At 50.7% G+C, this 22,439-nt stretch overlaps 1 protein-coding gene across 1 annotated transcript in view; it reads left to right on the top strand.

Annotated features, from left to right (window-relative positions):
* Positions 1-2,033, top strand: part of KCNQ4 (potassium voltage-gated channel subfamily Q member 4) — a 50,763-nt gene extending 48,730 nt beyond the window's left edge. Inside the window, exons 13-14 of the mRNA XM_004591526.3 lie at positions 403-532; positions 1,069-2,033. Of these exons, the coding sequence (XP_004591583.3) occupies positions 403-532; positions 1,069-1,281 (343 nt within the window). The 3' untranslated portion in view covers positions 1,282-2,033. The remainder of the gene's footprint in view (positions 1-402; positions 533-1,068) is intronic.
* Positions 2,034-22,439: the final 20,406 nt, after the last annotated feature.

The raw sequence follows: 22,439 nt of genomic DNA on the forward strand, positions 1-22,439 counted from the left end.
GGTCGTCACACTCAGTGGCATGTAGCTCATCTGGGGGTCTGGCAGCGGTGGCTTTAGGAGCTCGGGGCTGGGAAAGCCCCAGTGGAGAAGGTTAGTGGTCAGAAGGACTGGAGGTAGCTGGCAGATAGAGCCCTGGAAGAAGAGCTGAAAAGCCAGGTGGGATCAGGTCAAGGCGTGCTCACCTTGCAGCCCCAACTCCCACTCCTCTGTCAGGTGATAGCTCAGGTCAGGGGTGTGCCCTGCCTTTGCTCGGCTGGGTAGGGGCCCCTTCCCCTGCGCCCAGAGTAGCCCCTAGCCCGTACCCTTTCCACCAGTGCAGGCTGTGGCCGCTCTCTGCGGGTACCGCAGAGTTCCTGTGCGAGGCAGGGGCACAGATAACACGTAGGTTTCCTCTGCCCAAAGGGTGGACCAGATTGTGGGCCGGGGGTCCGCTGACCGGAAGGCCCGGGAGAAGGGCGACAAGGGACATACTGAAGCTGAGGCGGTGGATGAAATCAGCATGATGGGGCGCGTGGTCAAGGTGGAGAAGCAGGTGAGCGCATTTGGCAGACTGGCTGCGAGGAGACCCTGGGGATTCCTGGGGGGCCGCAGGCGCCATGCGAGGCGAGGCACCACCCAGTATCCTCACCCGTGAAGCCCCTGTGGCGCCCGCGAGGCCCAGGCCAGGCCCCGCCCCGCCCCACGCGAAGACCCGCCCCAGGCCTGCCAAGCCCCGCCCACAGGGAACACCCGCCCCAGGCCAGACCCCGCCGCATGCGAAGCCCCGCCCACAGATAAGACCCGCCCTCGGAGGGCTGCTCCTCCCTCAGCCCCGCCCCCTGAGGCCCAGGTCTCTGCTAAGTACTCACATCCTCGGCCCCGCCTTAACCCCACCGTACTCCACTCAATTGCGTCTCTCAGTGATCTCTTTATCGCCTGGGCTGTCCTAACCAATCACAAGTCAAAGTCGTCCCGGGACTTGGCCTCGGCTTCCTTCGACTAAGCTCCGCCCTTCCTGGAGCGGTGCGCGTCTCCCCCGGCTCCGCCCCCGGCCAAGCCCCGCCTCCCGGCCTCGCCCCGCCCCTCCAGGTGCAGTCCATCGAGCACAAGCTGGACCTGCTGCTGGGCTTCTATTCGCGCTGCCTGCGCTCCGGCACCTCGGCCAGCCTGGGGACCGTGCAAGTGCCGCTCTTTGACCCCGACATCACCTCAGACTACCACAGCCCTGTGGACCACGAGGACATCTCCGTCTCGGCACAGACGCTCAGCATCTCCCGCTCGGTCAGCACCAACATGGACTGAGGGGCTACTCGGAAGGACGGGACGGCTTCCAGGTCCCCGCCCTCCAAGGCCTCGGACTCCTCTCTTACTTGAACTTGCTCCCCGAACTCGGGGAGAGGCCACACGCAGTATTGAGCTGCCTGGGTGGGCGACATGCCAGCCCCAGGAGCGCGAGATGCCAGGCTGCACGGAGGGCACGCCCTGGGTGGGGGGTACCTTCCCTCCCTCCGTGCCCTGCACGCTCGCTCCATCAAGGCCCAACCGCAGCTCGACTGGCCGGGGCAGCACCGTCCCTGGAGTGGAGCAGAGCGCTGGGGCCCTGGGCCCTGACTCAGCTTCCAGCTATGCAAGGTGAGGTCTCTGGCCTGCCCTCTGGACAGAGCAGGGAAGCCCTCCCGCCAAGACCCCACCCCGCTTGGGGGTGGGCCCAAGGTGCCCCACAGTACCCACAAAGCACAGGACCCTGCCGCGTGGCAGGTGGGCACCATATATGCAACTCTGTTAAATATGCAATTTTGTGGACCCCCATGGGGTCCCTTGCCCCTCCCACTGGGAGATGGCCCCCAGCAGTAGCTGGTCTCAGGCTGCTTGGCCAGGTCCCTATCCCCTTTGGCTTGTCACCCTGTCCCCACGCAGCATGGGGCCTGTTTCTCCCCTGCCCACTCCCACCCCGGGCAGTGCCTGGGCTGATCTCCTTTGCAGGCGTCACCTCCCAGGAATTCCCTCCTGCCACTGGGTGGCCCCTGTTTTGGGCTCTCCGCTGACAGCACAAATGTCTGCTCCCTTAGTGTCCCCCCACCATGCTCCAGGTGTGTGGGGGGATTGGCGCAGGCACAGCCCATCAACACTGACGCACAAGTCACACACTTGGCCCCCTGGGCCCGGAGCCTCTCCCAGCCTCTGTAGCTGATGTCAGGCCTCCCAGGTGGCATCTGCTGAAAAGAAGACCTGCCACCAATTTGGGCAGGAGAGTGAGCCTGGAGGTGACCCCGCGTCCCTCCAGGTCTGACCCCAGAGCTTTCCCAGTGTCCTTTCTTTAAGCAGGTCAGGAGCCCTGGCTGCTGCCTCTACTTTCCCTTCCCCTCCAGGGCCCTCCTGGGCAGCTCCCACAGCACAACTCAGGCCTAGGCCTCCGGGGTCTGCTTGCCCCTGCAGACTCTCGAGTTTGCCTCCAGCTTCCACAGTGGCAGACCCTGTAGCTCCCAGAGAGAACAGTACTGTGTGGAGCAGCCGTACCAGCAGGCGCACTGACTCCCTCCTTCACGCCCACTTCTCTTCTGCTGGCTGCCCCTCATTTCCCAATCTGCTCCAGGGCTCCAGTGCCACTCTCATATCCCTGCCCCCTTTGCTCCTCTTCTGCAGAGCAATTGCAGGTGACAGGAGGGGAGGTGGCTGACGATAAGCCTCTTGGGGGATGCCAGGGAATAAGGGGCTGAGGCCAAATTGCCTGCATCTCATACTGGAGACTGGCATGCACCAGTGCCAGGGCTTCAGTGGGCTCCGGCTTGGCCCCATGGTGCCCAGCCTCTGTCCCTACATGCCCTTTGCATGTGACCATCATGCCCTGGACGAAGCTTGTCCTGGCTGTCAGCATCTGCCTTGCCCTGCCCCTGTAGAGCCACCCCTGGACCCCCTCAGAGACAGAGAACGGGATTCCCCTGTGACCAAAGGAGATGCGGGAAGAGCCCTCCCTGCTTTCATGATCAAGATTCCTCCACCCCCACCCCGTTCTTGGATATGCAAGTACCTCACTTTGTTAACTTATTAACTTATTGGTTTCATTAAAGTTTTCAGTAGGAGTCCCTTCTTAAATGAGTTATCCATTTGTAAACTGTGGATGGACTTTGGGACGTGGTCCCCATAATTCTTCATAAAGCAACGGGAAGTTCCCTTTCTTCCACCCGAGCTTCGTGGAAATGTGATGTTTCTGTGTCAGATTGGGCAGCATTCATGTTGCTCAAGTACATGCTTCTTTTGAACAGGGGTCTTACCGTTCCAAGTACTCAGACTAGAATCTGTTCCGACATTCCATTACAAGGCAGAATGAGTTTATTTTGATGCAAAAATTAAAAAGTTATGCCTAATTTTTTTTCATAATAGGGAGGAGACTAGGGTTATTCTACCCACTGCTTGTGATGCAGGAAGCCTGTGGCGTCAAGACCCAGAGATCCAGCAAGGAGGCTTCTTGGCTGGCACTGAGGGGCTTATGAAGAGGTTTGTCTGGGAGTGTAGAGAAGTTGAAGCTGGGATCCATGGTTGTCACTTGGCTGTTACTGATAAAGAAGTCTTCACTTCCTGCCTCCCAGTCTTCCCCCAGGGACTTGGTGTCCAAGCCAGCTAAGAAAGCAGTAATGGGGTTTATAGAGCTGCATCCCCAGTTTCACTTGAAACTAAAAGAAAATAGCTCAATATGGAACACAGACAGGGTCCATATCCTCACAGCCACACACACTTGAACTTCTATGTAACAACGGCAGCCTCCAGCCAATTGGACTAAAACGTCTTTCATATATTGGTGATGTTCTCACCCTCTCCCCACAAATACAGAAGACACCTGGTCTCCATTGTCTAACAGGTGTATCCAGCTCCCAGAGTTAGTCCCTGAATATATGTTTGGCTGACGTGAATTATTTCTGTAATTCAGTCACAACTTGCAAAGCTAAAGTTAGAGATCCCTTATAATCTTCATGCAAAATGATAACAGGATAAAGAAGGAAAAATAAATTGCTTAAGTTCTATACTCCACCTCCTAACACACAAAGAGGAAAGGGAGAAAATGGGCACAGCTGTATTGGATCTCTTTCCAGGAACCGGTCACAGTACCATGGCAAGTACCTGTAGCTTCCTTCTGCCACTACCCTTCCATGTTCCTGTGTCCCCAGTCAAAACCTCATAGGAAAGGTTTCTTACGTGGTGAGATGACCCAAATTGTCCCTAATGTATGGTCTGAGTCCCTCAGGGATCCTACAGGTTTGGGTGCCTTAGCTTTTTCTAGCTATTACTGTCACACATGGACATACTCAGAGGGATTTTAGAGAATCCAGATGTAATCCTCCCTGCCCTTGTTGTAGAACAGCACCCAAGTTCCCCTGGGTCATGGGGATTGGTCATGAGGCCAGTCTATTGATTCCAGTTCAAGAAAAACTTGGCTGCCTCATTCCTCTTGAATACCAAGACCCTCAAACTCACAAGCCTGACACTGCAAAAGCCAGAAACAAGTTTGTGAGAGGGTAGAGTGGGCTGAATCCCAGCCTCTGGTTTTTTTTTTTAAGATTTATTCATTTTTATTAGAAAGGCAAATTTACAGAGATAGAAGGAGAGACAGAAAAGTCTTCCATCTACTGGTTCACTTCCCAAGAAGCCAGCAGTCAGGAGCTTCTCCTGGGCCTCCCATGTGGGTGCAGAGTTCCAAGGTTTTGGGCCATCTTCTGCTGCTTTCCCAGGCCACAACCAAAGAGCTGGATGGGAAGTTGAACAGTTGGGACAGAAACTAGCAACCATATGGGATCCTGGTGGATGAAAGCCAAGGATTTAGCCACTAGGCTATTGTGCTGGGTCCTAATTGTAGCCTCTGTAAGCCAATAAGTTCTAGTCCATGTCCATGGTCACTCTCTCAGGATAAGCAGTCTTTACAGATGGGATTAAGCTAAGGGTCATGATCTGGGACTTTAACTCAGTGGACACAAATCCACAAATGTCAAGAGAAGATGAATGAATGACAGAAGCAGAGGTTGAAATGGTGTGTCTACAAGCAAAGGAATGCCCAAAGTCCCTGAAGCTGCAGGTCAGGGAATGGATTCCCTCTGAGGCTCCCAAGGGAATTCAGCCATGGCCACAACTTGATGTAGGCCCCGTAAGATGGATGCAGGACCACTGCTCTGCACTACGGTGAGGGAAGCACTGATGATTTCTGTAAGAGGCCATAGGGCATGGACATAAGGTTACTTGGTATCATGGTGAGCAAAGTCACTCTCCTTCCCTCCCCTGGGTTCCTGGGTGCCTGTGTTCTAGATGTGTCCATGAGGAAACGCCATGCCGGCGCTGTGATGCAGCAACATAACCTGTACCAGGTGGCTAGGTGGACCCCTGCAGGGGGATGGTGTACTAATTCTACACTATTCGTCCTTGCTGTTGGCAGATTGGACACACATTGTAGTGTTAGCCAATCTGTCTTGGGGAGGTGATTTCATGTTGAATGTATAAAGAGCCTGTTCTGGCCACCATAGGATCTGCCATGCATGAACACGCTGGGAAAGCACTGGAAGAACCAGAGACAAAGACTGACTGACATCCACAGGATGTGTCAATGTGTCCACTTATTAGCAAGAGCCTCCTCTGTCATGAATACCCCCTTGGTGGAGGGGTTTTTTTTGAAGATTTATTTATTTTTATTGGACAGTCAGATTTTTTTATTTATAACATTCCTTTTTCTTTTTATTCTTTTTAAATTTTAATTTATTATTATTATTATATTTTTGACAATCTTTACATAGTTAATTACGGTAAAAAGGTTCAAGGGCTATAGGGAAGTGGGTAAGACTATTATTTCCATATTGTTTCCTTCATGTATCTGAGGTAAAGGGGGTTATTGAGGGAGAAGCCCCACCCAGTTTCCCACCCACCCCAAGTCCCGGATGTGGGGCATGCTCTGAGATACTTGCCTAAGTGGTTTTGACAGTTCATCAGTTATGAATCGCTGCCAATCTCGCCACTCCAAGCACGATGAGGTCATTGAAGAATCCACTGATTGACACAGTCCATCATAGAGTCTCCATTTGCCCAGTATTTCGCTGCCAACATATAGCTGAGGTGGTTGATTGACTTGTTCTTTCTTCTGTCTTTTCTTGGCTAGGGTTCTGAGTCCAACAGTTTGATTGGGGAGATCCCCAAAGAAACTTTGAGGTATTCCCAGGCCAGATTCTTGTATGTTCTAGCAAGCACAGGGCCTGGCACAGTCCATCACCATAATCAGCTGGTGGTTGCAATTGCTGGGTTGGTTCTGTTTTCAGTCCCTACTTCCACTGGAACCAATGGGTGTTGCAGTCCAGCCTGGTCCTGCCCAGCACATGCTCGGCCCTCACATAAACCAGTGGGAGCTGCAACCTAGTGGGGCGACCCACAATAACCCCCACCAGGCCTGCCCCCTACCCTGGTTTGCCAGTATGTGTAGCAGACTAGTCCAGTCTGTCCCACATCCCATTTGGCTCTCATACATGTCAATGGGTATTAAGGCTTAGTTCCATCTAACCAGCTCAACTATCCAGCCCTCATGGATGTTGTTGAGTGCCTCTCTGTCTAGCCACCCCAGCCCCCATCCTAGTTTTCATGCCCTCCTGCTGGAGTAGTAACCCAAGAGGGAGGAGCCCACTATTTCCCTCCCGGGTCTCTCTCTATCCTGGTTTATGCACTCTTCGGGTGGTTCTGTGGTTTGACTTGACAGAATTAGCCCCCAGTGCCAACTTCTGCCAGCTGATGCTGTGGCTAAGCCCAAACAACCCTCACCTACTCTAATTTATGCTTGCACCAGTAGGAATAATCCGCCCAGCCTGGCTTTTCCCTAATCTATTCCACATGAGGCGCACAGGTGTTGTAGCCCTGCTTAGTCTGGTCTGTCCCCATCCCAGCCTATGCTCTCCAGTGGGAGTAGCTGTCCGGCGAGGGGACCAGCCCCTTAATCCCCCTGCCGGCTCCGCCCCCTCCCTTCCTGGTTCTCATGCGTGCTGGTTGGGTGTTGCAGTCACATCCAGTACAGGCAACCTCACCCTGGCATTCCATATTGTGCTCTGGTTTTTGTCGTGACCATACCCGGCTTGACCCACACTCTGTTCTAGTGTTCAGATTTGCCAGTGGATGACATGAACTGATTCAGCCTGGTCTGCCCCCGACCCATGCCAAATGTATGCCTGTGGGAAACTTTCCATGGCCTATTCTGGGTTGTTTCCTATCATGCTTCTTGCGCTTACCTGCAGGGACTGTGTCCTGCCAGAGGAGTTGCCCAGGCTCCTCCATCAGAACCCCTCCCAGTGCCAGATTTTGCGCATACCAGGGGGTCCATGAGCCAGCCCTACTCAGTTCACCTCCTGTCCTAGCAGGAACAGTGGCTTTTCTTGGCTGGCTTTCAACCCATTTTGGTTCATGCTGTTGGATGTTTCAGCCCAGCCATGGCTCTGGATAGTCAGATTTATGGAGAAGGAGAGAAAGATCTTCTATCGACTGGTTCATTCCCCAAGTGGCCACAATGGCCAGAGCTAAGCCCATCTGAAGTCAGGATCCAGGAGCTTCTTCTGGGTCTCCCACGTGGGTGCAGGATCCCAAGGCTTTGGGCCATCCTCTACTACTTTCCCAGGCCACAAGCAGGGAGCTGGCTGAGACGTGGAGCAGCCAGGACAGTAACTGACACCCATATGGGATCCTGGTGCATGCAAGGCGAGGACATTCGCCTCTAGGGTCCTTGGTGAAGTTTTAATTGGGACATGAATATCTTCACATCTGTGTCATGTCTGAAAGTCCATCCAGATACACTTTCAGGCTTTTCATGGCCACTTCCCCAAGTCTGTGCTCCCTGTCTCTGATTCTTCAGCCAAACCATTAACCTCTGCCTGTATGTCAATGTGGAGCCACCAAAAGGCACTGCTAGGTGAACTAGATGAGAAGAACTTGACCAGACATGGGAACTGAGGTGGTGAGCATTCTGGCTAGACAGCATAGCACATGTTCAGAGAGACCCAGAGAGTGCGGCACAGGACAGAGACAGAGAAAACCCTGTCTTCAGGAAGCAAGGGAGGGAGTGGTCCACAATGAGATTTCAGAATTAGTGGCTAAGGTGTGCAGTCTCATCAATCAGTCCAAAGGGTGAAGACTTAACTGTGAGGGCAGTGATGAGTCAGTGGAATACTTTTTCTGTATTTATTTGAAAGGCAGAGTGATAGAGGGAGGGAGGGTGGGAGGGGGAGGGAGGGAGAGAGAGAGAGAGAGCGCGAGAGAGAAAGACTCCATCTGTTGGTTTACTCCCCAAATACCCACAACAACCAGGGCTGGGTCAGATTGAAGCCAGGAGCCAGTAACTTCATTTAGATCACCTCTGTGGTGGCAGGAATCCAAGTATGTGGGATCGTTTGCTGTTGCTTCTCAGACTTATCAGCCTGGCGTTGAATTGGATGCTAAGTGGCCAGAACTGGAGCTGATGCTTGGATATGGTACTCAAGTGTCCAAAGTGGTGCCTTTGGGTCCAGCATGATGGCTCAATGAACTAATCCTCTACCTTCAAATGCCAGAATCCTAGATGGGTGCCAGTTTTTGGTCCTGGCTGCTCTACTTCCCTCCCAGCTTCCTGCTTATAACCTGGCAAGCAGCAGAAGACAGCCCAAAGCCTTGGGACCTTGGACCTATATGAGAGACCTGGAAGAAGCTCCTGGCCTTGGATCAGCTCAGCTCCAGCTGCGTGACCATTTGGGAAATGAAGCAGTGGATGGAAGATGTTTCTATCTGTCTCTCCTTCTCTTTGTAAATCAGCTTTTCCAATAAAAATAAAAACTTTAAATTTTTTTATTTTGAATTTTGAATTTTATGGTACAATTCCATAGAGTCTGGGATTTCCCCCACCCCGTTTCCATCCCCTGACTGATTTTCCCCATATTGTTACAATAGTATAGTCCTTCATAAGGAGTTATTATTCCATCAGTCTGTTATTTAAATGTGCCCTGTCATTGCTGGTACAGACAATATCAGACAGTCCAGCATCCCATTGTCTAGATATGTCCAACAGTTTCATTGGGAGTCCGTCTTTGTAAAATCTTTTTTTTTAAGTGGTGGTTTTACCTTCTATGCCACAACAGCCAACGTTATCGGTGAATGGTATTGGTTAGGGCCACACCGGGACTGCTTGACGCTTTAGGAAATGTTCTTCTCAGGATGGAAGGTGGATTGGAGTGAGCCAGCCTGGATGTGGGGGGCCAGCTAGGAGACTGCTGCAGTAAGACGCTGCCGGAGCCTTGGTAATGTGAATGGGTCCCATGGCATTTCACTGATTGAGCAAGTGTCTGCAGAGCACCTGCTGTATGCCAGTCCCTGGCTCAGCACAAAACGCAAGATGAACAGACACAGGAGAACAAGTTAAGGTCCTGGGGTCATCCAGCCACTGGGAGAGACAGATGCACAATTAACCAGTACACAAGCCACAGTTGCTCTTGGACATTCGTCTGACTCAGCCAGGAGGGCTTACACGTGGCTATGAGAGCCCCCATGCCATCATCAGATAGGGCCTCAGGAGCAAATACACTTTTAGCTTGGTGGGTTGTTTGTCTATCGCCATGTAGACACTCACTCTAAACTTAATGGCTTAAAGCAACCACCATTTTATGCCTTCTTAATTCTGTGGATCAGCAGCGTGGGCAGGACTTGGCTGAGCAATTCTGCTGACCTCATCTGGGATCACTTATGTGGGTGCAGTCATCTGGCATTTTGACTGGGCTGTGCCATCTCAGCCTGCTGTCCTCACGGAGGGGGTGGTCAATATGGGCGGGCAGGATTCCCCTTTCGGTTCTTTGGAGACTCTCATCCTCTGATACACTAGGCAGGGCTTCCTTGCATGGCAAGCACAGGAGCTGGAAGGCTTCTAGAACCCAGGCCAGAAGCTGTGCCCAGGACCTGCGAGGCAGCGTGGCATCTCCTCACTTGGATGCATGCTCTCCGCACGCTGCGATGCTTACATGTTGAGGAGCCAACCGAAACCCAGGCCCTGTGTTTCATGATTTAGATAACTTCCTCCATGTCCTTGGGATGATCTGAGTGGTTTCCTTGTGAGCACTGAAGATGTGACTTCCTTTAGCATAGCAGCACTGTGGCAGTGGTTGCCTGGTGTCTTGGTCACTCTGACTGCCACAGTATAGACCACAGACCAGAGGGGCTTATGCAACACGCATTCATTTCCTCCCAGACCTGGAGGCTGGAAATTCAAGGTCACAGTCTCATTCTCCCCACCCTAATTGGAGGCCCCCAAGGATGTGCATCCCTGTCAACTATGTGAACAGTATTAAAGAATAAAATAAAAAATTTAAAAATGATCTTAAAAAGAGAGACCACAGTCTCAGCAGGGCTCACTTCATCCTGTGGCCTCTGTCTTCTGGTGTCTTTGCTAATTATTTCTCCCTACACACATGTCATGGTTCTCTGTGACCTAGTCTCCCCATCTCACAAGGACACCAGCTACACTGGATTAGGGCTCATCTTAGCAACCTCATTTTCACTTAATTAAAGGGAATATTTTATTAATTTATGCAATAATACCCACACAGAGAACTTACATATTTAATACAGTGTCATCTCTGTACAAGTGGACAAAACTCAATTTCCTCTTTAAAGTCTCTACCTCCAAACAAGTCACATTTTGAAGAATTTGGGGTTAGAGATTCAATATCCAAATTTTAGGATACAGTTCATCCCATAGTGCTTTTAAAAAATATTCATTTATTTACATTAGAAAGGCAGATTTATAGAGAGAAGGAAAGACAGAGAAAGAGCTTCCATCCACTGGTTCACTCCCCAAGTAGCCAAAATGGCCAGAGCTTATCTAAAGCCAGGAGGCTCTTCCTGGTCTCCCATGTGAATACAGGGTTCCAAAGACTTGCGAACAGCAGCCCCTGCTTTCCTAGGCCACAGCAGGGAACTTAATCAGAAGTAGAGCAGCCAGGACTCAAATCAATGCTACCCAGGATGCCAACACTACAGAGACTTAGCCTACTATGCTAACGGTCCTGGCCCCAGCTTCAATTCTGCATATATATTAATCATATGCCCAGTATTTTCTGCAGCCAAAATATGTAAGTTCTGCTTCTATTAGATCTTTTAAAATGTTTATTTATTTATTTATTTATTTGAAAGACAAAGAGACACACAAGCTCCCACCCATGGTTCACTTTCCAATGACTGCAGTGACCAGAGCTGGGCCAGGCCACAGCCAGGAGTTGGGAGCTCAATGCAGTTCTCCCACGTGAGAAGCAGTAAACTGAGCCTTCACTGCCATCTCCCAGTGTCTGCATTAGCAGGAAACTAGAGTCAGGGGCTGGAGCTGGGTATCCAGTCCAGGCACTGCAGCATGGGGCAGGTACTGCAGCCTGGGACAGGCACTGTTACGATGCATGCCCGTGCCCTTGTGGTGTATTTTTATCTACCTCTTGCAGTAGATCATATTCTTTGTCCAAAAGTCTGTCTTCTTACCCTGGTCATGGCTACCCTTGTCTTACTGAGGGTTTCCAGGAAACTGATGTCCAGACAGAGTGGTGTGCAGAAGGTCCTTGGGGCCCTTCCCGTGGCTGGATCTCACAAGCCACTGAGACTTGGGATGTGTTTGTGTCACAGCATCATCACAAGCTGGCAAGGTGGATTTCACTAACGGGGGTGAGGCAGAAGATCGACACTGCACATCACAAGGGGTTTAAAAAACATTCTCCATAAACGTATTAGTTTTTGTCCCAAATGGTGTCTGGGCACCTCTCCTGCCATTTCTCTCTTTTCCTCATCAAAGCCTCTACACTGGGTGGTGGCAGAGGATTTCCGGAAGGAGATGGGGGGAAGGTGCATGGAAACACAACCCAGCAGGCGCCAGAGGCCAGCCACCCCAGCTGCCTGTTTACTCACAACTGGGATGGGGGGTCTGCCTTACCTCTCCCTCTTCACTGCCAGAGTTCCCCTTAGCTCCTCTCCTAGACTCCCTGATTGGCTGCAGGGATGGGGGAGAAACACTTGCTTCTTGTCTGTGGGCATCACTGTCCCTGACAAATGCTGATTGGAAGGGAGGGAGGCACCCCCGCCACCATGTGGCTAGTCAACTCCATCTGAAAATCCTCCTGATCCCTGTTTTGTGACCCCACAAAGCATTGGTAAAGACCCTGGCGGCTGGAAACAGGCTGGGCTTTGGAGGCCTTGTCACTCCACCAGAAAGACCTTTAGCCAGGCCCCGCATGTCAGGGGTGGGGGATGAGGCACAGCTGAGCACAGGCTGAGAAATGGGGAGTCGATGACTTGGTTCAGAGAACCCTCTGCTCTGTCTTCATTCATTAGACTCGTTTGGTCATCTCTGTCCTGTGCTGAGTGCCGCTTGAGGAGGTAAGATTGTAACGGCTCTCCCAAAGTCCTTGCTGACATGGAGTAGACTATAGACTACTGTCTAGACAGGAAGTAAACGAAAAGCAAGAGAATTTCAGAGGGTGATAAGTGTGGTGAAGAAAGTGAAATAGACATGAGATAGTGATCGTTGTTTTGGGAGTGGGCTCTTAGGAGGAATGGCCAGGGAAGGTCAAGGTGAGGCAAAAGCCTTCCTTAAAAGTCAGTGCCCGTTTGGGGAAGCTGAGATCCAGCAGGCCAGGGCAGAGCCTGGAGTTGAGCCCAGGCATCCAGTCCTGGGTCCCCCTCCTATGTTCTCTAGCCTGCTCTGTCTTATCTTGGAGGGAAGAGGTAGGAGGGCGCTATGCTCAGAATGTGGGTGCTAAGTGGGGACCTGGGAAGAAAAAAGCTTCAGACGTGCTAAGTGCAGAAAACACTGCAAAGCCACACGGAAGTTCCACAGGGGCTGGGGCGTAGCCTAGACATAAGACAGTCAATCCCACATGGCATTGCACAGGTTGGATTATCCACCCTGGCTTCTGACTATAGCTTCCTGCTGATTGGCACCCTAGGATTTAGCAAGAGACAACTCAGGTAGTTTGGTCCCTGCTCCTACATGGGAGACCTGCATTGAGTTCCTGGTTTCCAGATTCTAATTGGCCCTGCTGTTATCACTGTGCTCATTTTGGAAGTGATTGGGAACTCTTGTCTGTGTTTCCCAAATAAATAAAAATTAGGGTTGGCACAATAGCTCAACTGACTAATCGTTTACCTCCAAGCAGCGGTATCCCATGTGGGCACCAGTTTGTATTATGGCTGCTCCAGTTCTGATCCAGCTCCTTGCTTATGGCCTGGGAAAGCAGTAGAGGTTGGTTCAATGCCTTGGGACCCTGTACCTGCATGGGTGACCCAGAGGAAGCTCCTAGCTTTGGATCAGCTCAACTCTGGCGGTTGCAGTCATTTAGGAGTAAACTAGTGGATGGAGGGTCTCTCTGTCTCCTTCTCTCTGTAAATCTGTCTTTGTAATAACAATTAATGAATTAATAAACCCACATAAATCAAATAAATAAAAATTAAAACAGATGAGGCCAGTGTCATGATACAGTGGGTTAGGCCACTGTCTATGTGATGCTGGCATCCCATGGGTCCCAGCTGCTCCATTTCTTTCTTTTTTTTCTTTTTATTGGAAAGTCAGATATACAGAGAGGAGGAGAGACAGAAAGGAAGATCTCCCGTCCGATGATTCACTCCCCAAGTGAGCCGCAACGGCCGGTGGTGCTATGCCGATCCGAAGCCAGGAGCCAGGAACTTCCTCCAGGTCTGTCCTCGACTACTTTCCCAGGCCACAAGCAGGGAGCTGGATGGGAAGTGGAGCTGCCAGGATTAGAACCGGCGCCCATATGGGATCCCGGTGCGTTCAAGGCGAGGACTTTAGCTGCTAGGCCACTGTGCCAGGCCCAGCTTCTCCATTTCTAATCCAGTTCCCTACAATTGCACCTGGGAAAGCAGAGGAAGATGGCCCCTGCCATCCAGGTAGGAAACCAGAATGAAATTCCAACTTCCTAACTTTAGCCTTACTCCAGCCCCAGTCTTTGCAATGATTTGAGGAGTGAACCACTGAATAGAAAATCTTTGTCCTTTTCTGTCTCTGTAACTTTGCCTTTCAAATACATCAATAAATATTTAAAAAATGAACAGGAAGATATTTTTCTCTGTCTCTCCTCTCTATATGTGTGACTTTGCAATAAAAATAAATAAATCTTTAGAAAAAATGAACAGGAAAAAAAGAAGTCTCCAAAGTTCTATTTTCTCCCATGATGCAACTTGATTTGGGCCTGGGTTGCTTTTCAGAGGGGTAGGACCTGGGGAAAGCCATTTCCACTTGTCTGTGAGCCTCATCAGCAAGGTCTGAACCCATTTTTTTTTTTTTTATGCCAATGACACACAACCTTGTCCAGTCCTGCTGAGATGCTGGGCACACCCCATAGCTCCCTGGACCCCTCCTCCTGCTCCCAAGCCTGCATTGCATAGCCAGCCCAGCCCAGCCTGGAGTGCGCTGGTGAAAACTTCAGACACAGCTACTTTTTTTACACTCTCAGTGTGACTGGAGGAGGGGTTAGAACTCTTGACTGGAATTGGCCCCCCTGGAAGCAAGCACAGGTTGTCAGTGCCGAAACCAGGACTTGAGCCATAAATTCCCTTCCTCTTCCTCCACTCCAGGTTCCCGAACCAGCCAATTTCAGAACTAACTTTCCTTCCTCCCCACCACTCACCCCGACCTCCCACAACAGTCCTCTGTGCACAGTTGGTCTAGGTGAGTCGTTTGATGTAGTGCTGCCACCCGCAGACTAAAGGAGGTATTGCATCTACTTCAAGCAGGCGCCTGGGTTAAAACAAAGGTTTCCGAGTCTAGCGCAAAGGAGCCCCAAGTCTGGCTCATTCCACCAGTGAAAGTAACGAGGGGCAGAAAGAGTCCTTCAACAAGCCATGTACCCCTGCCCACACCAGCTCCTCCTCTCCCACATCCTGCTGAGCCCCAGCAGCTGACTGCTGATCCCAGCTCTGTCCTGCCAGTTTCTGACTTCCTGGTTGCCTGTGCGACCTTCTCCCAGGCAGCTCTTTGCCTCATCTGCCAGTGGCATCAGACACTGCTGTCCACACCCTCCTCTGGGAAACACCCCCCCTGAGCTCTCCTCCCACCTTGCTGATGCTTCTCCTCTCACTTGCCGGGCTGTGCCTTCCCAATCTCCATCTTCTATCCTGGGTCACCTTCATCCATCATGCTGCATCCTTGTTACCATGACAACCGTGGATGTGCTAACTCCAAATATTGTGCCTTCTCCATTCAGACCTCACTCTGGAGCCCTGGACCCTGGTGCCTGGCTGGCCTCCTGCTGGACACTAATGTTGATTCCCAATACACCATTTTCTTTCTGTTAGGTCCCATCTGAGGGCAGAGTTTTCCTTTTCCAACCATGTTTGGCCCTCCCCTTCCTGCTGCCCCACTTCAGGAGGCTGCCCCTGACACTGTTGCTTCCATTTCTGTCTCCTTCTACAGAGGGCCTTCCACATTCTTCTCCCACATGTGGCCCACCCAGCACAAAGATACGTCAGCACTTCTTGTACCTCACAGTGTGCGTCCCTTTCAGAAGGTGCTCTAGTCATCTCTCCCTGTCCCTGCTTGGAATGCTGATACAGTCGCTGACGCAGCCTTTCTGCATCGAGAGGTCTGACCCATGGACGACAGGAAGTGAGGTGGAAGGACCTGGATGTTCACATTATGGACAGCCACACCAGTGCTGGGTCACCTACCTGGCTGCTTGGTTTCAGCTATTGTGGTTTTGTCTCTCAAAGTCACACAACGACTGCTAAGCAATTCTGTTACAGTCATTCACTCAGCAAGAATACTTGCTTATGTCAGACCTTGGGATCTGAGTGTTTCCAAACCAGCAATCGCTTCGGGCTCATTCTTTCAGTCTCCTCACTGTTTCTCCTTCACTTGTCCTGGGGCCTTCGTTGCTGCCTGAATCGGTGTGGCTACCTTGCCAGGACCCTCCGTTTTTCCACGGAGCCCCTCTGAGGGCCATGCTATTCACAGCACAGAGTGATCTTTCCCTAACCCAGACCTAAGCCTTGCTATGCTCCTCCTGATTCCCATGGCTTCGCAATGCCAACATGGTCATGTTGGAACTCCCCCGCCTGCCACTCCAGGGGCACTTCTCTTTGACCGTTGCCTACTGTAAACACCGTCTCCTGTCCTCTGACCATCCGCCCAACATGCTGAGCACTCTGGACTAGACCTTTCTCAGACAAGCCTGTGCTTGTTTGCCATCTGGGTCTGGCACATGTTGTCCCTCTCTTGGAATCCCCTTCTCTGTGCTCAAGTCCAAATTCTACCTCATCTGGTCCGTTAGCTGGGGACCTGCTACGTGGCATGAAAAAGCCACTCAGGGGTGAAGTATCCCTATTATCCCATTTTTACAGACAAGGAAACTGAGACCCAAAAGAAGGAAGGTGAACTGCCCAGGGAGGGTACCAAGCCTGTGACATTCCAACAGTTCTGTCTGAGTTGACCCAGGCTTCTGGCATCTTCCCCACCCACACCAATTAAGATGGAGTATAGACTGTTTGAATTCTCAGCCGAGATTACCATTGGTTATAGTGGAGGCTGCTGGTTACCCACCCAAATCCATCTATCTCCTCTTGTATAGTAGCTGAGTTATTGATGAACACGTGATTGCCAGTTTAAAGCCCCTTTTCCCATCACCCCTTGCAGCTAAGTGTGGCCATGTGATTATATTCTTACAGGTGTCCTTGGCCAGTTTCTACTCTGCAGACCAAGATAAAAAAGAAGACAAAATGCAAACTTGGACTTAAAGTAGCCATCTTAGAGCATGAGGCGGGGGTCATAAATAGCAGAGGAATAGGAAGGAAACAATGTCAGTTTAAAGGACTGGTTGAAACTAGAAACATTTTCTACTCCATGAGCCACTTTTTAAATTTGGTGGTTCCTTTTGTTACAGTGGCTGTGCCAACACTTAAACATCTCCATGTGCAAAGCACTGCCCTAAGTCTGGTAACTCAGCAAATGGCCACTTGTATGGTGGTGGGCAGAGGTCTTACCTCCTTGAGCCCCAGCTCCTTGCTCACCATCCACTCGTCTGGAATCGTGGTGTCACAAACAAGAATCGTGTGAGTCAGGTGGCGCCTGGTGAGTCAGCGCCAGATGACCTAAGAGCAGACGGCTCTCAGCTCTCATGCCTGCACTAGGTGTGAAACTGACTTTAATGGGAAGAGGAGGAGGAAGAAAAATAAAGGATTGCTCTTTCACAACGGCTGTGGGAAAATAAACGTTTTGGACTTCCTTACAGTTAGTCTTATCTTATTTTAAACTGCACATAAGGGAACAGGCGCTCTTAGTCTAACCACATAACCTCTGTGCAAGGGAGAAGTGGTTCCCAAAGGTAGTTTGGGGTAACATCAGATCAGGAGAAGGGTGACTGACTCACAGAAGATGCAGCCAGCATCTGCCCAGCCTGACCCCGGGCATTCATCTGCAGGCCAAAGAGCCCTGCATGACCTTCAGCCACATGTGGGGGATTCTGTTGGAGGCCACTTCTTCTGGAGATGGGTCAGCATCTACACTGAAAGGGAGATGCTTCCCCTTTCCAAGGCATGGCCAGCATGCTAGGCACTGGGCAAAACCCATGCCAACCACAAGCTCCTTTAGGCCCATCAGTTTGGGTTAGAAAGGAAAACAAGAATGATGATAAAGTAGGCTTACCAGACGTCCTGTTCTGGGAGTTCAAGTTAGAATTTAAATCCAGGTCCACCTGTAGTGCCGAGACCTGGGCTTGTCTCTCACTGCTTGCAGCTCATCCCTCCTGGTGGCTCTCAGAGCAGCGCCTGCCCCACAGGAGTCTCTAACTGTCCCCTTCTAAGGCTATGACCCATTTCTGTCCTGAGTCTAAACCCAGAAACTCGTATGGGAAAAATAGACTTGATGACACACAAAAAAAATCACAACATTTAAAACGCAAAGATACTATATGTTAGTTAGATGACCAGCAGCAGACGGGGAGAGGGTATTTGAACATTGACAAAAGCCAGATGTATACTATGCTCAATATGTAAAGAGCTCTCGCAAACCAGTAAGATGACAAACCTCCACAGAGACATGGGGAGAGATGTGAATGCATCACTCACAAAAGAAATCCAAGCAGACATTATCAGTGATTTTTTTTTTCCATTTAGAGACGTCACAATTCTAATAACATTGCCCTTTGTGGTGTTGTCAGGGAGTGAGCCAGCAGGTTCTGGCTCCCAGTGTAGGGAGGAAGGTTAATGGGGTCAGTTAGGGAACTTGTTGGTCATGGCTATCTCAGTTTTGTTGACTCATATTTTCAAATCCAGTCATTCCTGTTCTAGGAATCCATTCACAGAGATGCTCCTATAAGCCTTCCAGGTAAAAACGTAAGGACACTCAGTATAACACTATTTACAGCAATAACAATTAGGGAAACCCAGTTTCCACCAACAAAGAATGTCAGGTAGATTATAACTAATGTAGTGTATCAGAATGAAGACTTGATTGTACTAATACAGGATGATTTCTAAAATCTATTAAGAGAAGGAATCCAATGTTATGAGATGTTAGGATCATCCTTATATATATATAAAAAAAGAAATGAGAGTCAGGTGCCTGCATATAGTACATATGCAACAGATTGTATACATTGTATGTTTGTGAGAAAAAAAATGGGGGTCCTTGTTACTGTTGATTTTATATTTTCTGAAGTATTTACCCCCAGGCATATGTGACGTTTGGTTAAAAACATGTCATGTAAATAAAAATCATCTCTAGCTGTGACTGGCTCAGATGCTCTGCTGGACCAGTGGCCGCCTGAGGGGGTACAAAGGGCAGGCCCTGCTGCCTGCAGGAGCCTCAGGAAGAGACACAGGAACAAACCCCTGGGGTGGGGCACTTCTAGCAGGAGCTTTCTCTCTGGTCACAGTTCTGCTCCCAGAGAATTCCCACTATTCACACACTACATGAGAATGACGGACCCTAGGAGCCCTTGTCATTCACCAAGTCCCTTTGTGCTGGCTGTGTGGTGTTGAATAAATGACTCAACCTCTCTGAGCCTCAGCTGCCTAGAATAAGGACAATAACCGCAGCTAGCTTGTGGAGTGGCTGTGAGCCCAGCACAGAGCTTTTTTTATTTAATATTTATTTTGAGGGCTGTCCCCCCAATAACCTGGTGCTTAAATTCTCACCATGCATATGCCAGGATCCCCTATGAGCACTATTTAATGTCCTGGCCGCTCCACTTCCCATTCAGCTCCCTTCTTGTGGCCTGGGAAAGAAGTAGAGGGTGGCCCAAAGCGTTGGGACCCTGCACCTGTGTGGGAGACCCAGAAGAAGCTCCTGTCTCCTGGCTTCGGATCGGCTCAGCTCTGGCTGTTGCAGCCACTTGGAGAGTGAAGCAGTAGATGGAAGATGTTTCTCTGTCTCTCCTTCTGTCTGCATATCTGCTCTTCCAATAAAAATAAATAAATCTGAAAAACATTTATTCAGAAGGACAGATTTACAGAGAGAAAGATCTTCTGTCTGCTGGTTCACTCCCCAAATGGCCGCACGGAATGGAGCCCATCTGCTGTCAGGAGCCTCTCCCGAGTCTCCTATATGGGAGCAGAGTTCCAAGAACTTAGGTCATGCACTGCTGCTTTCCCAGGCCATAAGGAGGGAGCTGGATGGGAAATAGAGCAGCTTGGACTTGAACTGGTGTCCATATGGGATGCTGGTAGTACAGGTGGAAGATTAATCTGATACACCATGCAGGCCCCATGGAAGGAACTTTTTACAAGACTGAGTGGTGAGGAAAGGAGAGGCTGGAAGAGAAAATCACCTGCTGGGTACTATCTGTGAGTTCGCACCATGCTTGCACACAGCAAGCACTCAGCCAGTACCGACTTGGCCTTGTGGTCGGACCTAAGCCTGACCCAGCACTTCCAACAACAGCAGGATGGCGCCAGGAGTCAGACAGGGGCGGGTGAAGGAATTCACCAGGATTACTCAGTAATCGGCTAAACCCCCTAAGCTGCCTGGGAAAAGAGGACGGGCAGAAGGCTCATTAGTTTCCCCAACGAATGATGGCTGAGCTGGCGTGACTGCGACACTGGGGACAGCAGCATTCAGTCACTGAGAATCTCCCACAGGCTGGGTGCAGTCAAACTCTAGTGCTGAGGACCCTTGCCAGACTGTAGGGAAGGTGCTCCTAGGGCCAGAGACTGGCGGGCAAGTAACCCCTACCCCTGTACCCCACTCTCCCACCACCAGGGCATGCATGCTAGGAGGTACCCACTGCCATGACTCAGATGACACCATTTACTCTGGTCCCCACCCCGGGATGGGGGTGATGCTGCCATGGGTCACCCAGAGGTACCCCGCCTTCCAGGGTCTCTGTGGGCAGAAGCCTTCCTTGTAGTGTTTCTGGAATGGGCTCTGCTGGGAGAGCTGCTAGGCCCTACCAGCCCACATCCTGTGACCGAAGGAGCAGGTGTGTAAAGGTGTGCAATGACCAGACTCAGGATGCTCTACAGGGCCCTTTGGAGATAGGCCAAAGTGTTCACTGGGTTTGACTTGTGAATTCGGCTTCTTTGTCCTCCCTTTCAAGGGTGTGGTTCCTGAGAGCTAGCAGGAGGCCTCCTGTAAGCTGGATGCATTTCAGAGTACCACTTCTGTGGGGTAACGATTTATTTATTTATTTGAAAGGCAGAGTTAGAAGAGAAAGTTGTTCCTATATTGGTTTACTCTGCAAATACCCACAACAACCAGGGCTGAGCCATACTCAACCCAGGAGTTTGCAATTCCATCCAGGTCTCCCATGTGGGTACTGGGGCCCAAGCACTTGGACCATCTTTCATTGCTTTGCCAGGTGCACTATTAAGGAGCTGTACGGGAAATGGAGCGGCCAGGACTTGAACCAGTGCTTATATGGGATGCTGATGTCACAGATAGTGGCTGAACCTGGAGTGCCACAATGCCAGTTCACAGTGTCACCTTGGAGTGATCCCTTTCCCGTAGTTAAGACACTGCTTCCCCTGGGAGTGGGCGTTTGGCCTCACAGTTAAGATGTCAGATAGGACACTGGAGTCCCATGTCAGAGTACCCAACTTCCACCCCCACCTCCTAATTCCAGATCTAAGAAGGTGGCAGTGATGGCTCGAGCAAATGAGCTCCCTGAGTCCCTGGGTCCCTGTCAGCCACACCTGACTTCAGCCTTTGCAGCTTTGTTGGTTTTTCAGCTTTTCAAACTCAAAACCAACCAAAAAACTGGGACCTTCCTGAAGACGCTAGTGCATGGTATCCCCAAAATCCCAGGGCTTGAGGACAGCAGTTGCGATTATAAATCACACACTTCTAAACCTGTTCCGGCTTTGACTTATTTCTCTGTACAGCAACTCTGTGGGGGAGAGGGGATACCATCAGCACCCCCACTGCATAGATAAGTCTAACGGAAGCAACTTTTCTTGCAAAAAAAAAAAAAAAAATCCAAGTCAGTGATCAAACCCAGCAACCAAAAGGCAATTCAAGATGAAACACATCAGCCTGAGGGGATTTCCATAGAAAAAGGACAAAATGAAAGGGTGAAGTGTCTTGTGAGTGCAGTGACTCAGTCCCCAACCCTGAGGGCACCTGCCTCCCAGCCCTACCAGTTCTAGCCCAAGGATGAGAATAAAAGCCATAGGCCTAAAGGGGACAACAGGTGGCCTTAGGAGGAGGCTGGGGAGAGGTGAGAGAGCCCCCCTGTTGGAACCACAGGAAGCTGCTGTGTTTACTGCAGGGGCAGGGGACTCACTTAAAATTCACTTCTGAAACTGGACTCTGTGCCTGAGGCCTCAGCGAGCAGCCTCCTCCCCCAGCAGTTGGGGGAGGGGAGTTGGAATCTTCTAGAATGGCAGGGATCTGGGGGTCAGTTGATGGCTTGCTTCACCTTATGTTCTCTGACCACCTGTCTGCTACCCGGTTCAGCTGCTGTGTCTTCTCCTCCACCCCGGGAAGTGGTAGGTGATGGGTGTTAGTTGGAATCCATTCCAGAAGCCATTCCATGCCTTCCAGAGCATATCAACTGCTCAGTAACCTGCTCTGACTTGGTTCCTCATTTGCTCCTCACTATGATGAAGCTCAATGCTTTGTAAAGTAGGAGGGTGGGATATTAGTCCGATTTTACTGATGGGAAAACTGAGGTCCATAGACCATTCCTTCCTATTCCAACCCAACCTTTTGGTTTCTGTCTCTGGCCTTGGGTTCTGGGCTAAGCTGGAGCAAACACTGTCCTTTCTGAACCCCCAGCTCAGGCCAATCCAGCTCAGGAGGTCTGACTTTTTCCTCCCTCCAGGCTGTCCCAGAAGCCCCACAGTCTTAGGGTAGTTCTTTATTCACTTGTGTGTACTGGTGGCACCAGTGCTGTATCATGCACCAACGAAGCCAGGGCCGGAATGCAGCCTAGCCGGGGAGGTTGGACGGTTTCAGCAGTGGCTCCTCTCCCATGTCTTCAGTCCACTGTTGCTTAGTG

The sequence above is a fragment of the Ochotona princeps genome, chromosome 2, assembly GCF_030435755.1.
Source record: "Ochotona princeps isolate mOchPri1 chromosome 2, mOchPri1.hap1, whole genome shotgun sequence".
NCBI lineage: Eukaryota > Metazoa > Chordata > Mammalia > Lagomorpha > Ochotonidae > Ochotona > Ochotona princeps.